Source organism: Bos javanicus, chromosome 6 (genome assembly GCF_032452875.1).
Source record: "Bos javanicus breed banteng chromosome 6, ARS-OSU_banteng_1.0, whole genome shotgun sequence".
NCBI classification, from domain to species: domain Eukaryota; kingdom Metazoa; phylum Chordata; class Mammalia; order Artiodactyla; family Bovidae; genus Bos; species Bos javanicus.
This window is the reverse complement of record NC_083873.1, coordinates 86,262,463-86,276,246: the sequence shown is the minus strand read 5'-3', so window position 1 is coordinate 86,276,246 and position 13,784 is coordinate 86,262,463. Positions and strand designations below refer to the sequence as shown.

The following is a 13,784-nucleotide window of genomic DNA, read 5'->3' as shown; positions in this document are numbered from 1 at the left end:
ACCAACTTTGAGCCTGTTATATGACAGTATTTATCAGGGAAACCAGCATATGTGATCTTGTAAATGCTTGCTCTGAATTCCAAAGAAGGACAAAAGGGGTAGGTATGGAGTGTGAATGGAAAAGCACAGTTTCATCAGATCATGGGAATATTCCATTTACCCACTATTACTGAAGCTGTTTTGTTAGGTTCTCCTTATGAAAAGGATCAGTAGGAAAAGAAGGAAACTACTATGATGTGGCAATTTTGTTTGTGGACTTTATTTCATTTGGTTCTCACAGCAACCCTGTGAGGTGAGTTGCACTCTGACTCCCTTAGGGACACGAAAACACAGGAGCAGAGAGACAAAGTCTCACTTTCAAAGACTCATAGATAATAGATGTGATGTCAAGGTTTGAACTCATACCTGTCTTTAATGGCATTGGTTTCTAGGAGACGGGAATGCTAAGGTTGGTCTCAGTGGGTGTCTGCTGGCTACCATGGCTGTCATTCTCTTATCCTTGCACTTTTGCCAGAGCCACTATGGGACACAAACTGAATTTTTATCCCCTGCATCTCTCCTTCAGCTCCAACCCATGGAGTGGGGGTGAGCCTAGCTCACCTGAAGAGAGGGAGGAAATAAGAGCTCTGCCTGAAGAGAGGGAGGAAATAAGAAGTGGCTGCATGGTCCTGTTAAGGCTCTTGAAATAGCCCAGGTGAGGAGGCATCTCAGGGCTCTTTTCCTTGGCTTATTCTCCAAAATCTCCACAAGAGATGGAGGGGAATCTGAGTTGCACAGACTCTGAGGCCTGGTCTGGGCATCTTGAGAGGAAATGGAGAGAATGAGGGAGTAGGCTACTTTTTAGGGGTAAGGTGCCTTTTCAGATCTGGCCTTGGAACCTCTTGATTTACAGAAGTAGCCCTGGCTGATACAACCCTAGCTTTGGTGACAAGTACTGATCATTATCTGGGTTCCTTTTTTCCACATTATGTTTCACAGAAATGAGCTAATTCTCACATGATGCCCACATGACTCTTGGTCTTCTTCCTCTCGGAGGCCCCGTTCTGCAGATGCTTTCAATACTGTTCTGAGAAAACTTGTGTGATTCCCTCCCAGCCCCTCGCATACTCTAACCTTAGCCTGATGATGCCCTAATCTCTGTGGTTCCGGGTACTCTGTACTTGATCTTGTTATAGCACTTTTCATATGTGTTGGGGGGTTGGGGGTATCTAATCTGCAGGGCTGTTGAGAGATAATACATGTAAAGTACTCAAGTTTGGCCTTGAGTGGCTGTTTTTGTTATTGCGTGTGTGTGTGTGTGTGTTAGTCTCTCAGTTGTGTCCATTTCTTTTGATCCCATGGACTGTAGTCTGGCAGGCTCCTCTGTCCGTGGAATTCTCCAGGCAAGAATACTGGAGTGGGTTGCCATTCCCTTCTCCAGGGAATCTTCCCCACCCAGGAATCGATCCCGGGTGTCCCTCATTGCAGGCAGATTTTTTACCATCTGAACCACCAGATTTTTGTTATTACTGTGGTTGTTTGTCTACTTGTCAATCACCCCTGTTGAAAGCTCAGAGGAAGGGGCTGTCTGTGTCCCTGTTCCCTAGCACAGTGCTGAGGGCATCAGTAGATACTCAATAAACTTGCCAGGAAAGGAAAACAAGTTGAATAAAATGAGTTAAAGAGTAGCAAAGGCAGGGCATGAGTATGCTTCTCTTAACCATTTAAATATATGTAAATAATAAGCGTATAATTCCTGATATTTTCAGTGAGAAAAATTCTTTATTTAAAATAGGCTAGATGTTTTTACTAGATTAAATAAAATACTCTACAAATGAGAATTTTAAATCCAGTAAACCAAACCCAGTAATACCAGTCAGGGATTGTTGACCAGTCCCCATTTAATAACGTTTGAATGAAATAACTTATAATTCTAAGAATATGTGCCTTTGCTTAAAGAAAAATTTCCAAAGTAGTGTCACATTTCCTGGATATAACAGTGTCATGCTAGCGGGAGAAATTCTGTAATGCCAAGATAGCTAAGAAACAGTGATTTTCAAATGCAGAGACCCTTTGACTTGCTCTGATGTTATTAATAGTATTTCTAAATCACAGAGACAGGCGGCACATTTTATTTCAATAAGAGAATGAAAGCAAGAAGGGGACCTACACTATTTCTAGCCACTTGTATTTATTAATATGTGCTTAGCACTTTTAATGCCTTTGCTGCAGAAGGGTAATAAGTGTTTTTGCAAACAGATATGCTATGGGGACAAAGCTGGGGAGCTTGTGCATACAGAAAGTAGCCGATATCTCCAGACTCTCAGGGCTCTTGGAAATGCCACGCATCATGCTTGATTTGGGGCTGCTGGGCCTTGTTTCTTGGCATCAATGTGTGCTGAGTGTCAGGGGTCGCTGTGGAGTCCACAGTCGTTTCTTCCTGGAGACCCAGAGTTGTGGTCTCATCAGCACCGTAGGTCTCATAAACCTCAGCTAATCCAGGGGTCATCAGTGGGTCGGCAGCTGCTGGGGTGACTCCCCTAAGGAATCCCCTGCTGCGCCCTGCAGGGCCCCTTGCCAGGTTGGGAATATTGCCCTCAGGATTAGCAAGAAGCCCTTCTAGGGCACCAGGTGCTAGCTCTGAAAGGAGAGCTGGGCTTTCCGGATCGGCTAGGTGGGCCTCTGGCACAGGGGAGTCTTGTGCACCTCCTTCTCCCTTCTCCGGGCCTTTGGTTGCAGCGACTGGGGAGTCAAATTCCAGAGTAAAGTCCCCACCCATGTCTGGGTTGTGGGGCATCCCTCCAAGCCTGGGCCTCATGCCTCCAAATCCTGGGAATATGGCTCCATAGGCCAGGGGGTCTCCTCTTCCTCCCTGGAAAAAACCATTTACCAAAGACACTATTGTCACATACTGTTAACTATACCATGCAATTATACCTGGTCAAATTCACTGAGAAGCCACAAAAAAAACTGATAGGGAACAGGGAATTGGCTGACAGCTTTGCATAAGCACATTTCTCACTAAATTGACTTCTGCATTTTTCTGAGTGGGGCGCTCACTTCTTTGAAAGGGAGATGAAGACCCTTTGAATGTTTGCTGAAAGGAAAGAAGAGAAGCAGGGAAGTAGGGAAGAACCACGTCTACAGGCAAAAGGTAGTTTGAATTTAGTTTTAAGAAGACAATAAGCAGCTGAAACGTGCAATGCCATTGTAAAACAAACATAAATCTGATCCATTCCTAAATTGGTTGAGCAGTTTTGGAGGACCTTGTCAATATCATTTCTCAGTATCTCTCAAATTAATGAAGCAAAGCCCCATGTAATATTTTTTCTTTTAAAATTTTTTCTTCCTTCCTTCTTTCATTCTTCTTCCCCTCCTTCCTTCCTTCCTCTGGAAAAATGGTAACATTTTCTTCCTGTGGACAGTTAAAATTCTAGAACTGACCATGTTTCCTTTTTTTCCCTTTGTTGCAAAACATTTCAGAACCAAAATCTTGGGCTACTTACAATGGTTGTGCATGGCCTTATAACTTACATATCTGTATTCTCATTTTGACTCTCATTTTAAAATTCTATCTTCAGTTTTTTGGGTTATATTTATTGTCTTTTTTATAAGCTACAGGAAAATCTTTTAAGATTGAGGCAGAATATAAGTAAGTTAAATAAAATTACAAAATGAAAATTGTCACTTGAATTTTCAACCTGTTTTGTAGAGTCAGTTACGTATGTTGTGTCATGTAGAGTCAGTACTTTTTCTTCTTACCTTCTCATGGCTCTCCATTTTCAGATTTTCACATCATCTCCTCCAGAGATGATACTGTGAACCCCTGGGCTGTGACCTTTATCACATTATCTGCTCTGGTATCTATTTTTCCCACTGATTAGTCTGTAAACTCCTTGAGATCAGAAACCTTATTTTATTTAACTTATCTCCAGAGGGTCTTTTTACATGTCTCACTCACAGAAGGCATTCAATAATTTGAGATTTGAATTTTCTTTTAGTGATAGCATGCTAATGTGTATTTATTAATTTGATATGATCTGTATTTATTAATTTGATGTGATTTGATAATGGTTTGTTACTTTAGTATGGTTTTGTTTTGTGTTCTAACAGATATAACATAGAAATTTCTGAGAGAAAAAGTCCAATTGTGAGTCTGTTGATCTCAAATTTTAAAGTTGTAATATGCATGGATAATGATAACAGAGTAAGAATATACTTGACCTAAGTCATTAATGTACTTGGAATTTTACAATAATCAAAATTTAAATTTGGTTAATTTTTTTATTTTTGATCTCTCAATTTTGAGGTCTAAACGATTTGTTATTTTGTTGAGTTTGTTGTTTTGAGGGGTTAAATGGTCTGAGAAGTAAGGGGAACTTCATGAACCGTGTGTTTCTTTTTTGGTTTGAAGCATTTGCTGTTCAATAGTGATGGCTTTTCAAGAGATATTGCTCCTGTGCATTTAAGAAATGGGGCAAAATCCTATGTGCAAGAATGCTCATCACTCAGAAACAGTTATATGGGAAATGTGATGATTCTTTGCATGCTGCTTCAGAATCCAGCTTTTGGTTTTGGAGTGGAACAACCTGAGTCCCATGTTGTATATTCAGCTACACTCATGGCCAATGCCTCTTGCAGCCAGTCATCTGTGACTGTTCTCCCTTGGCCACTGTTTTAAGAAGAGTTTGAAGACATTACTCACCCCCATTTCTTCTGAGCTCATGATGCCAAGTCTGGCAGGAGCGTTCTGTTCAAAAAGAAACGCTGAATCATATTATGAACCAGCTGACTCCTATTATCTTTGTAGATACTCAAGAAAAAAGTCAATTGGTCTTTCCTCAAACCTTAATATTAATGCTGTGTCCAGAGGTGGAGTAAAGTGGAGAGATGAATCATTATTGAATAAATGTAGCCAATTTGGATAATTCCGATAGAAAATTTATTTACCTTTTCTTTAATGCCATTGTGTGTGTGTGTGTGTTTGTATGCCTGGCCAGAATCATCCATATAGGAATTGTGCCTCCTTGCCATTTCGGTTGCTAACTTCGGCAGTCAGAAAACATGGGATCTGTTGTTGGAGACCTGGATTTTATAATATTATCTCCTAAGGTAACATTTAATTAAAATAGGATAAAGACTTACCAGTTGATTTGCTCCATAGGTCACGTAAAATATTCCTGGGTAAAGCTAAATATAAATACAATAATCATCACATAATGCATTCCCAAGAGAGAAGTTTTTAAATAAATTACAAACAGAGAAATGGTGTTAAAAAAACTTACCTGAGATGGTTTATTTTGTGGCATTGGTCCCCGAGATATCAAATGGGCTATTGGAAACATCTTTAAATGGTAGAAAGAGAATAAGCAATTCATATTTGCTATAACACAGCAAACCTCCCATTACAGACATTTCCCATTACAGAGTTATATGAAATACATTTTCAGATGAATTACTATGATAAATATTAAGTGTTTAATATTTAAGAAAACAAAGCAACCCATTATACTTCATATTTATGAATAAACGGGACAATTAAAATTTTTTACTCTTCTTCCTTAAAGTATAGAGATGTATTTCCCAAGAAAGTATCTTATTGAGATTTGTACTTACCGGTGGATCTTGTAGATCAGCAAAATCCATTCCTGGTAGCTGCATTACAGATAAATATTAAAATTACTGAGCAATCAGAATAGACAAAATGAACTTAAAGGGTTCTGATCCTTTTTACGATTACATAAATAAACAATCTAAAGTGAATTTCCATGTTTTTAGTTTCATTTCAGCTTGGAGGATACAACCTATAAGATTACAATTGCCCCTTCCTGACAGGACTCAAGTGCACAGAAGGGGGATGTGACATGTCTGTCACAAATTTGGTATTGCAGCATAGAAAGTAATGAACTTTGGGATCAGAGCCTGCCAGGTTGGTTTGAACCCTGGCCCTGTCACTTAATTTTTGTGTGATACTGGGAACATTTTATAACCTCTCAGTATCTGTTTTTTTCTCTTTAAAAAAGGATGATTATATTTATCTTTATAGGATGGGAGTCAGGATGATATTGGAGAATGTTAAGTGCCTGCAACATACTAGTTACATGGGAACTTCCTTTTCTGTCCATTGCTTTTTTCTGTATTTTATCACACAGTACTTTCGCCTGATTGTCTTCTCTACCACCAAATAGGAGTATCTCACCCCATGAGACAGGGAAGCCTGGTGTGCTTGGGGTCGCAAAGAGTCTGACATGACTTAACGACTACACTACAAACAGCAGCTACCAGACACAGAAATAGTAATGCACCAATACTGCTTGCACTGCTGAGAGATCAATCCCTCTTCTCAGTCTTCTAGCACTGAAAAAGAGCTTGATGATAGGAAGCCTGGACTTCCTGGACTATCCTATTTTCAGTGAAAGCTTTCACTTTTGCAACTAAGAGACCAGTTTTATAGGAACAGGATCTTTTAGAACCCATACCCCCCATCTCAGATGGGAGAGGGCAGGAATGGATATCTATGTTCTACTCCCAAATATGTCAATTGCTCGGACACATATTTGTATTTTCGTTCATTATACCCAAAGCTCTGATTATTTAAATGTGCTCTGCAAATCGGTTTTCATTCACTAAGTTAATGGATGATCCTGACAGGACTTCAGAGAAAAGGAGGTACCTCGGTCGTTGGTGGCTTTTCTGATGGCGCCACCTGCTGTTCAACCATCGGCCCCTCTGCTTGCTGCAAGGGCGGATGTCCCTGGTAAATCGGAGGCTGAGGTACGCCCTTCTGGACTGCGTTCTGCATGGAGGTGACAACGGTGGGCTGGAGGAAAGGTTTCTGTCCTGGCTGTTGAGGCTGCAGGGATGGCTGCGATGGGAGAGGTGGGGGATGCACAGGCAAAGAATATTCATACTGCAGAGAAATTTGAAAGGAGCGTCAGGAAGTGATGGCTCACTGAACTGTGGGGTCTAGAATTTTAAAGCGAAAGGTCTTGGGGAACTTTGTACTTGAAAGAGAGTCTATGGGACTTGCCGTGAAGTTGTGTTACATAGAAAGCATCTATTTGTTTAAAGGCAATGTTATTTGGGTAAGACTGGTAGGTGTCTACCTCCTTTGCTTCCACTGGGACTGACTACCACTGCTCACGTAGATGGGAAGCTATGTGAACTTCTGGGTGGAATGAGCCATTTCCTCCTCTGGGTTCCGCCAACTGCCTCTGTGTATTTCTGTGTTACCATCTTCTCAGTGGATTACAATGATTTATGTCATGACTTTATCCCTTATTCAACTAATACAGAATACTCTGTCTTATTTATCTTCATAGCTCCAGGACTTAACTAGCTTCTAAGTTCCTGGCACATGATAGATGATAAATTTTTTTTGGAAAGAGAAAAGATAACCAAGTAAAATATCAATTGAATTCTGGCATCATGAATTCAATTTGGAAATAATCATATGGAGAAAGAATCACCCTTAACATAATTTACTGTCCCACTAAATGTAGCTTGGTCAGTAATGCTGTTTGTTGTGGAAAATCATCTGAAATCAAAGCTTCCTGTTCAAGCAACCATGCTTGGTTGCTCCTCTTTGAAATGACCTGTTGTGAATAGTTCCCTATGATTTTTAAATTGGTTGCAGCCACTTCAAAGTGGCTTAGAAGTTTCACCACAGTGTGAACTCTGATTTACCTCTTCAAGCATTTCCCATCTCTAAACTCCTGGCTTTCATTAGTACTTACACTTAATTCATTGCTTATACCTCACAACTCAGCACCTTGTAATGTGTTGTTTTGTCTTTTCCCCTAATCTGATATGAAATTTCATAAACATTAGAGCCATTCTTAAATGACTTCACTTTCACTCCCAATCTGTGGAGTGAAAGCCAATCTATCGTTTGGCTTATGTATTTATTAGGCACCAAATAAATAATAATTAACTGATTAATATATTTATTAATTGCTACAGGGCTCATGGTGTTTTAACTAGGACTTTGGCATCATTTTAAATGTGTCTTTTAGTATTTAGGAAATCTTGACTAAAATTAGATTTTTCCAGGATATAGCCTGCTTTCATTTTGAGTCTAGTTTATTTATATCTTTAACATAGGTCTCTTTTATTTTGGAAGCCATAACTTCCCATTTGAAATAGATATACAAAATGGGTTGAAATTCTGGACCCCATTTCATTTTAAAGTTTCCTAAGGTCTAAAAACAGTTATAGATTTTGATTTATTTTACTTGGGTTTTTTTTTGTATTCATTAATGTTACCTGTCTGTGGTTAGTATAGGACAATTTAGAGAAAGCAAGTAGAGGATTATTTTAAAGCTTGAAGTTTCAGACACGTTGATGCAACTAACTTACCTGTTGAGTTTCATGTTCCCTTGGTCTCATCCATGGGAAGGAGGAATGTGGTGGGAGAAGACCATTCATCCACAAAGAATTAAATGATTTCCCAAAGCCAAATCTTGAATACTAAAGACATGGAGGAAAAAAATTGTATGATTATATTTCAGTGTTGTCTTGGTTTTCATTTTCTAAAAAGATCACCGAAAGTGCAGAAATAGCAAAAGTAAGAGAGATATTCATTAATGTGGATAAAGTCTTCCAATAGATTTGCTTTCTATTCTGAGCCAGTCTGCAATATTTCCATAAACTTGTTTGAGATTTTGCTTTTTAAGAAGCATTCATATTTTGGGCTGTATAATAAAAATGATAATATAAAAAATAATTTTTTTTGTACTAAAGAAAATTCAACATTATTTTTATTTTTTCCTCCTATCCCATCCTAGGTCCTTATTTTGTTGTAGGTTATTTCAGTTCCTTTTTGCTCTTTTAGTAGTTAGGATATTGTTTATTCACAAACAAATTTTATGAATTACAATGCTGCTGCTAATATCACTACCACAAATACCATGAATATTTACAATAAGAAATATTTGGGGAACACATGTATACCTGTGGCGGATTCATTTTGATATTTGGCAAAACTAATTCAATTATGTAAAGTTTAAAAATAAAATAAAATTAAAAACAAAACAAAACAAAAGAAATATTTGAAAATACGATTACCTGAGAAAGCAGGTTTAATCCCTGCAGGCTTCCCAACTGTCTCATTGTCTATCAAGAAAAAGAAAACTCAGTTAGTGTTTGCCACATATGTTCCTTTTGTGTATGACACAATTGATTTTTCAACATATTATAATATTAAGACAAAGTTTGGGGTGGGTCAATTTGAATAAGATAGGAGACACAAATCATCACTAAAAAGTGGAAATGTTAAACATGATTCTGCCATTGTTGTTATTATTGCTATTAAAATAGTGAGCTTACTTTTATCATTAATTAAAAGAGATAATATTTAAGTGCAGGTCATATTGAAACATGGAAAAATAGCCCATTCAACTGAAATATCAATGTAATCATGAAGGCATTGTCTCATTGACTCTTTTCCTCCCATTTAATTTACTTTGCCTTTTACAAATCCAGCCCAAAGAGACATTTGGAAAAAAAACACGCACACACACAGGCAAACAAACTAAAGCAAATCAAAACAAAACAACCCTCTTTCCCAAATTAAAAAAAAAAGCCCTCAGAATAATAAATATAAAAAATACTGGGGAAAATGGTAAGTATCTAGACAGATGGTCAAGAATGCTGCCAATTCTACAGGAAGTCAGTTTCATTTTTTCCTGGGGAGAGGTTTAGAAGGCTTTGAGTTGAGGTTAAGCTAGAAAGTAAGAAAAAAAGTAACTCAATGAAACTGGCTTCCATGTGAAAAAAGCTAGCACATACAAGTATCAATTACCCTTAGACTGTCATGATATAAATAAATTTTTAAGACCTTGTGAAAAATTTGTAATCTCATAAACATTTTTCTATTCTTAACTGTGTATACTTTTTACTGTGATACCTGAAACATTTCTATTTTGCTGGGATTTTCTAAGCAGAGTATATATTAGTTATAAGAACTGCAATAAGACAAACAGAGTCTATGCAGGAGGTAGCATCTTACAGTGTTAATGCTGTTTACAGACCTCATATACAATTAAATTTTGTAAGATAAACTTTCCTCATCAGAACTTTATCATACACTGTAATGAGAAGGAACTAAGTATAAACCATTTGTGAATTCAGAACAATGTGTTTTAATTAATGTATTAAGTATTAAATATTAGTATTGCTTTGATTTGCATACAGATGGTGTTCTAAAGCCCAAAACACCTAAAAATTTAAAACTGCAGTAAAATTATAAGGTGAGGCTCTAATAAATGTCATAAACTTCTCTAGAACTTCACAGGAGGACAACCACTGACTTCTGGCTCAGCAAACTGAGAAACAGCTCTTGTATTTCTCTCTTATCAGAAACAAACCAGTGTAATGATTGTATGTAAATACTCTGACAATACATACCTCAAGGCTCAAACTAGCCATGCCTGGTATCCCAGGTTGCTGAGGAAACGCCTAAATGGAAATAAGAATAATTGGTGTTCTCTTTCAAGAGAAACTCACCACCCTTTTTTTTTTAATGACGAGATACTTCCTTACACATTTAAAATAGAAAAACACACAAGTACATAGTTTTCCTCTGTGAGCAAGAATTTCAGGAACATTTTTCTAAACATATTTTATCCACTTTCTTACTTTTTAACACACGGAAAATCCCATCATGTGAGTCATGGTGCAAATTTCTCCAAATAATTCAGTTTTGCAAATGGATAGAAGGAAAGGAGCTATAAATGTGTAGCAAATACTCCAAGAAGAGAAAAAAGTTAGCTGTGTAGGCAAAAAGAGTGATATGTGTGTGTGGTGAGCAAATTGTTCAGAATTTTAGGGAATGTGAGAGTTGACCCTTCTTTTGGCCAGTACGAAAATAAGGTAACAGGAACATATTCAACTACAGGACAAAGAACACTTTGCTTCTATTTATCTAAGTCATGCATTAATGAACAATATTTACATGAATGTAGACAGAGGATATCTTCCCCAGTGGGAAGTAAAAGAACATCTGATTGGGCAGGCAGTCAGTTGACAATCCTAAGCAAATCCTCCACTTTCTTGGAGTGGACCTGATTGACACAGTTGTGCACCATCATAGGTTCCAAGAGTGTCAAGGTGTTAGATTGACGGTTGGTGGCTGAGGTGACCCCCGTGTCAGTATCATACAAAGGTCAGCTAAGGTGGCAACTTCAGTTTTCTTTTTTCATTTAAAATTCACACTGAGCAGTGGCATAGACACTTTTTATCTGTAGAATGGAGGTTTTCACCCTAGTTATCAGTTTTCACTGCCACCCCTCCTTTCCAAAATAGTTTAAGACACCCAAAGAACTTTTGTCTCAAGAAACTTAAATATTTAAAGTTCATTTGAGGCCACTTACAGGGTTCTCAAGAGACCACGTCACATTTATCTTCATGTCTCCAATTCCAGCATGTTGCTGGATTCATGGCAGGTGCTTAGTCAATGTTTTCCAAATTCATGTAGCAGCTGAATAAAGTCTTCATGTAAACTGAATCACATACTATTGATGGGAGTAGTTCAGTGCTCAAAGGAAGGTATTAGTATGAAATCATCTAAGTATATGAGAGAATGTGCCACGTGCAGGACTCTAACACACAATTAGCTCCATTGCCATGGCATGTTTTCATTTAAGAAACTTAAGCTTTCGTTCACACAATATCTCCCTATAAAGCAAATCTGTTGGTAATTGCTAGCTTCAAATGGAATTACTTAGCTCAGTTTTGTAATCACGAAAATTTGGCTAATATTGTTCTTTTAAAAATGAAGAAGAAGATGTACCTTACTTTTTTGGAGAAATTTCTTTTTTCCATTTCACTTTCATAATGATAGCAGGTAGTTGATAATAAATCTGTGCTGTGACATCATTGGAGACCACATACATCTTATAACTCTGAGTTGAATAATAGGAGTTGTCTTTGGAATATTTAAAATATCTTTGTGAATAGGAAAATTACATATTTGGCTATTGCTTTTGGTTGGTAAGGCTTTTCCCTGTGGCTTAGTGATAAAGAGCCTGTGTGCAATGCAGGAGACCCAGGTTCCATCTCCAGGAAAGATCCCCTGGAGAAGGGAATGGTAATCCACTGAAATATTCTTTCCTGGAGAATTCCATGGACAAAGGAACCTTGCAGTATGCTATAGTCCATGGGGTTGCAAAGAATCAGATAGACTGAGAATCTACAACTTTCACTTTTAGTTTCTTTTTGAATGGTAAAGGCTGACATCTAGGCAGCTATAACTTTTCACTCAATAGGAAGATACTACTGGATTAATCCCAATGAGTCCCTTTGTGGACACTCAGCTAGGTCCTTCAGTGTTGTCTCGTGTCTGGTGATGTCTCTACGAGGGTACCCCCAGAGGACTGACTTACCGGCACTGCAGAACTCATTTTCAGGAGGCACAGGATCAGTATCATGTCCTTCATTTTGAAAAGTGGGATCTGAAACAGAGTTGGATTGGAGAATCAAATCAGATGAATTTTTATCTCAGAATGGTTTAAAGACAATATTTCCATCAGCCAAATCTCTGCTTTTCCAAACGACTAGGTTCAAAATCAAAACAACTAAATATTGCTAAACAACTAATTTTTAGAATGAATTGAGGAAGAATTTAAAAATTTCTAAATGATTTTTTTTAACAAAGCTACCACCTAAATGAACATGTGGGAACACTTCCATGAATATTCTATAATTTCATTTCATAAAATATATTATGAATTAAAAAATCCCTTCCACTATGTGAAATGTTCATCTACAAAGTTTGAGTCACAGAATTTTATACTTTGTTTGCTTCCAGAGTAAATTTTGAAATACATTTTAAAATGTAACACAACCAACCGTCATTTCATAACAAACCTTTATGTGCAGGTATAAAGGGTATACCATTCTATGTTTAGCTTATCCAGGAAACCATGCCAAAAATTATCTTTTAAAAATAAAAATGAACTAAATATTTTAATTTCCTTTGATATTAGTGTAAAATATGCCTCTAAATAGAGTTTTCCTCTTTCTAAAATGAATTATCTCTCATTTATTCTGTGAACTCAAAAGGCACTTTACATTTACACGAACAGAAATCTGACTAGTCAGAAGATTTGCTCAACTTTCTATACCTTTCCAAATTTAATACTGTCACTAATAATCACAAATAACAAAAAAGTCAAAAGATAAGTCTTTTTCCCTTAGCTGAAAGGGTATTAGGCATGTCTTCTTGGGAACATGCTAATAATGGTTCACCATAAGCTATTATTCAGCTTATGGTGACAAATGAAGATAAAACCTCTTTATAAAAGCTGCCTGGAGATAGGAGAAAAGAACTTGCAGGAATCACATGGAAATCATAAAATCACATTTTACCTTCAATGCTGGCATGCACTGTGCTCTCATTGCCTTGCGATGCCAACCAAGATAGTTCTAAGAAAAGAAGACTAAAAATTTTTTCTGGACTGTGCCTGGGACTCACTCTGTATCTCTCATTCAGGGAAGACCTGAAACCTTTATTTAAAGTGCCAATCCACCAATCAAAGTGAAGCTCAATGGGAGGAAAAAAAACTATAACAGCTCTGCTCCTGCAATTAGCCTGCACCCTTTTATTTCATGCAAGGATACTGGCCCAGTGGAGTCTCATTATTTTTAATTGTAACTCAACCCCTGTATTTATTCAGAGAACTCGATTGCAGGGGAGACAGTGAAGGAATAATGAACATAAACTCTGAAGACAATCATTTTGGTGAGCTAGGGGAAATATATGTAAAATAGACCATTATCTGTTTCATGTAGGTTTTTAATCTTCA

The 13,784-nt window shown here is 37.4% G+C and overlaps 1 protein-coding gene across 1 annotated transcript; it reads right to left on the bottom strand.

Annotated features, from left to right (window-relative positions):
- Positions 1-1,773: 1,773 nt before the first annotated feature.
- AMBN (ameloblastin) lies at positions 1,774-12,834 on the bottom strand. The gene is made up of 11 exons (XM_061419239.1): positions 12,829-12,834; positions 12,363-12,431; positions 10,387-10,437; positions 9,046-9,093; positions 8,338-8,448; positions 6,650-6,889; positions 5,596-5,634; positions 5,265-5,324; positions 5,125-5,169; positions 4,685-4,729; positions 1,774-2,851 (listed from the first exon to the last, which is right to left on the bottom strand). Exons 1-11 carry the CDS (start codon positions 12,832-12,834, stop codon positions 2,303-2,305), a joined length of 1,263 nt encoding a protein of 420 aa, XP_061275223.1. The 3' UTR covers positions 1,774-2,302.
- Between the last annotated feature and the right edge of the window lie 950 nt (positions 12,835-13,784).